Genomic DNA, 4,373 nt, shown 5'->3' with positions numbered 1-4,373 from the left:
TGTGTTCAGTTGTGTTTTATTTTGTTTGGTCACATTTCACCAGTTTACAGTTGTTCAACCACAGATAATGTTCAGTTCAATAGCTGTTATCTGTTATCAGGATTTATGTGTATGTGTGATAAAATGACAAACGTGTTGCAAGTATTAAATAAATAACTGTTTGGCCCCATTCACTACTAAAGTAATTACTTGAAACATTTTTGTTTTATAGTATTAAGACATTTAATTTTAAATCACACTTGGATGACCCATGTATAGTAATATAAAAATTATGTTTGTTCATAAAGTAGGAAATAAAAAAATAAATTAATGATCTGTGGTAATTAAAAACAAGATATTTAAAGAATACTTGGAATATTCAATCATAAAATGAATTGATTTCGAAACACAGAGCAAAGAAAAACTCAGTCAGCATGAAATAACATGGAAAATGAATGCAGGTAATTTTTGACCCATGTTGTGCATCAAAGGGTTAAGCTCCTCCTCGGCTGGAAAACATGAATAAAACCTATGTAGATATTATGTATATACGCATGTCCATATAAATATGTGTAGTTTAATGCATATTATTCAGCATTAATAATTACTTAAGCATCTTTATTTCTCTCTGATTGTATTATTTTGTGTTTGTATATTTATATAAATATGTATTGATATTACTAAATAATATATTTAAAAAATTATGACTGGTTGTGTGCTTTGTAAAATAATCATAATACAGAAATATCAACACATTCTATTCTGACTCTATTCTGTTTTCCCCACTAAGAATAGTTAAATATGCTCAACCTTATATCAGTCATTCAAAACTACTTTAAAAATCATTTCCTTGTAAATGTTGCTAACCTTTTAATAAGGTTTACAGAAAAATTGGTGAATATCTGTTTAGTATTTAGCGAGTTATGATTGATAAATGCGCTGATACGTCATTGAGTCTGTTAAACATAAAGCTGAGTGGAACGGTCGACCGCTCCAAGATGGCCGCCTTAAATCTCTTCAGTAACAATAGGCAAGAGCGGTCCATGAGGCGTTTATTTATAGTTTATGGGGAAAAGGGGCACAATGACTATGGGCAAAGGTGCATTCATGGGCCAAATATGAGTGGGAATTTACAGTTTCTTTATTTTTACGCCGTTTTCAACTAATACACCAAACAGTTACATAAATAAAAGAAGTTCAATGTCCAAACAACTTGAAAATTGCTTTTATAGTTTATTTTTTCCAGTTTGACAAGCAAATAACAAAGATCAAACTTTTCATTAGTGATGTGTTGAGTAATGAAGCGGGTAAGACAGAGAACTCACCTAAACCTGAGCAGTTACAGTTTTTATTTTTTAGTAATAAATCGTTGTCCCTGGTGACACAGCGAGTAACAAGCCAATCACAACCCTCTTTTCTATTTGTTTCTAGTTTTCTTTTGGATCCAGCCATTGTTTCATACAACCAGATTAATCAGAATTTATGTATCAGAATCACAAACATTTTAAACTTGTTTATTTATTGTAAAGCTTCATGTTGTTTTCACGTTGCCTATTTTACATATATTGTCCAGTTGATGTCACAGTAGAGCAAAAGAAGCACCGCGGTGCATCGGCTCATGAGTCGAATGATTGGATGGAGTTCCTCAGGGCTTCATGAAGCTGCATCTCACCATCACTACTTTTCATTGTTTCCTCTCCTGCTCTGGTCAAAACCCACAGGCCCAACCCAGTGCATGCTGGTCCTATACCAGTCCCTATACTTACAGAAAATGGACCCACAGTTCTTAATGTCTAACTTAGAAAAGTTAATAACAAAGGAACAAAAACTAAACAGCTATTAACCTACAAATAAACTCATGTTTATAAATAAACCATAAAGATATAAAGTGAACTAAAGTAAAATTTCAATATATTTCAAAGTGATAAAAATAAATAGTATCTTGAAATAATACAATTTGCAGGTAAATATTAACAATAATCCCTACTACAATTAATTTTGTAATAAAATATTTTTCTTCATATCCGTTAATTTGAGAATTCCCCAAATGTCAGCTGGATATATCGACTGATCTGTATCTCTGTCTACGCTCTTGAATTATCAATTGGTTTTTTTTATTCATTTCTGTCTTGAAAGATGAACAATTACTCGTATTTATTTCAGAAAAGGTAGCAATTACTCTTTCTCTGTTTTCTTGTCCAGATTCCCTGAAGTGTAACGTTTATAACCAGGAGAGGAGATCCACTCTGTACCAGGAGGAGTTGGAACCTCTGCAGGTGAAACAAGAACAGGAAGAGCCAGAAGATCATCAGATAAAAGTGGAAGAGAGAGAAGTTTACTGCAGTCAGGGTGAAGAACAGATTGAATTAAAACAGGAGACTGATACCTGCATGGTGGTTCCTGTTGATGAGCAAACAGACCACACTGAATCAGAACCAAACAGGAACCAAGTCATCTTCCAGGAAGCTGCTGAAGCTGAGAACCAAAATCAAGAAAGACGAAAACCTTTCTCAAGTGTCATCTGTGAAAAGCGTTTGGCTTTCAAATCTGTTTTTGATGCTCTTATGAGAACTCATACGGGTGAAAAGCCGTTTTCATGTGTGAAGTGTGGAAAGAGTTTTATTCAAAAACATGATTTAACTCGTCATGTGATGATTCATACTGGTGAAAAGCCGTTTTCATGTGTGAATTGTGGAGAATGTTTTCGTCAAAAACAGTATTTAACTAAGCATATGATGATTCACACGGGTGAAAAGCCGTTTTCATGTGTGACCTGTGGAAAAAGTTTTAGTCAAAAACATGTTTTAACTCAGCACATGATGATTCACACTGGTGAAAAGCCGTTTTCGTGTGTGAACTGTGGAAAGAGATTTAGTCGAAAACAGGATTTTACTCAGCACATGAATATTCACACAGGTGAAAAGCCGTTTTCATGTGTGACCTGTGGAAAAAGTTTTATTCGAAAACAGGATTTAACTCAGCACATGATGATTCACACTGGTGAAAAGCCGTTTTCATGTGGAAATTGTGGAAAAAGCTTTTGTCAAAAACAAAATTTAATTCGGCACATTAGGGGTCACACTGGTGAAAAGCCGTTTTCATGTGTGACCTGTGGAAAAAGTTTTATTCGAAAACAGGATTTAACTCAGCACATGATGATTCACTCTGGTGAAAAGCCGTTTTCATGTGTGACCTGTGGAAAAATTTTTAGGCATAAATCGGCTTTAACTCAGCACATGATGATTCACACAGGTGAAAAGCCGTTTTCATGTGTGACCTGTGGAAAAATTTTTAGGCATAAATCGGCTTTAACTCAGCACATGAGGATTCACACTGGTGAAAAGCCGTTTTCATGTGTGACCTGTTTAAAAAGTTTTAGTAATAAACATTGTTTAACTAAGCACATGACGCGTCACACAGTTGAAAAGCTGTAGAAGTATGTTCCATAAATGTCCTATGTTGTATTTGTTAAATGTGATCATTTTGATCTTCACATTTGGTTACTTAGAGATGTTCAACCATGACACATTTTCCTTCATTGATGTTTTATTTTTCTGGTATATTCTGTATCAAAAAACAATAATGATAAACTGTATGTTGTTGTATTAACATACTGTTTATGTCAAACTGTATGTTGTGTGTGTACAACGTGAAGAGCAGAGGGCTCAGCACACAGCCCTGAGGAGTGCCAGTACTGATGCTGATAGATGAAGAGGCTTGGGGGCCCACTGACTATTTCATGCATTAACAGAGTTTGACCGGACATGGACTCCCTTCCAGAACATTCTCACATGATTGGACTTGAGGGATTGATTTGTATTATTCTGTACTATAGAGAGTGTTAGTGGGGTTTATTTTTGTAGTTTTTTAAATCAACAATAGAATGTATATAATGGTTGAGTGTTTTAAAAAAAAATCTACAAAACAGTATTTGTGTTAATTTTGTGTTTAATGTAAAATGAGATTGAATCTGATTTTATTTCTTTCAAATTATGTTAACCAGTTTTACTCTACCTAATTAAAATCTATTCAAATAAAAAAAATCATTTGTACTTTAAAGAAATGCAAAATTCACCGCAAACTAATTTTCATGCATTGATTGCACAAAGTACATGTAATTATTTTTAATATTTTGCTTTTTTCTCTTGTTTTATCTGTAATATTTTAATCTGTTCTGCTGCAGCATTTAGATTACTGTATTTTAATGTTGAAACTATTTTTATGTTTATATGTATTTTAGAAAGAAATAAACATGTAACATTTCATTTAACATTAAAGTTTTGAGTTTTCCTTTAGTGTATGTTGTGCCTTATACTTGAACCCAGTAGATGGTGGTACTACAGCTAAACTGGTTGTAGCCACTGTGGTTCCTGTAACTGATGGGTTGCCGGTTC

The 4,373-nt window shown here is 33.6% G+C and overlaps 1 protein-coding gene across 1 annotated transcript; it reads left to right on the top strand.

Moving 5' to 3' along the window:
- Positions 1–2,393: 2,393 nt before the first annotated feature.
- On the top strand, positions 2,394–3,239 carry LOC111610462 (gastrula zinc finger protein XlCGF57.1-like; the record flags this gene model as incomplete). Its single annotated transcript, XM_023344690.1, has 2 exons — positions 2,394–2,780; positions 2,865–3,239. Coding segments are annotated over exons 1-2 (612 nt in total), but the record flags the coding sequence as incomplete, so codon positions are not given.
- Positions 3,240–4,373: the final 1,134 nt, after the last annotated feature.

This window comes from Xiphophorus maculatus, chromosome 13 (assembly GCF_002775205.1).
Source record: "Xiphophorus maculatus strain JP 163 A chromosome 13, X_maculatus-5.0-male, whole genome shotgun sequence".
Classification (NCBI taxonomy): domain Eukaryota; kingdom Metazoa; phylum Chordata; class Actinopteri; order Cyprinodontiformes; family Poeciliidae; genus Xiphophorus; species Xiphophorus maculatus.
The sequence above is the reverse complement of the archived record's forward strand: the minus strand, read 5'-3'. Positions and strand labels throughout refer to the sequence as shown.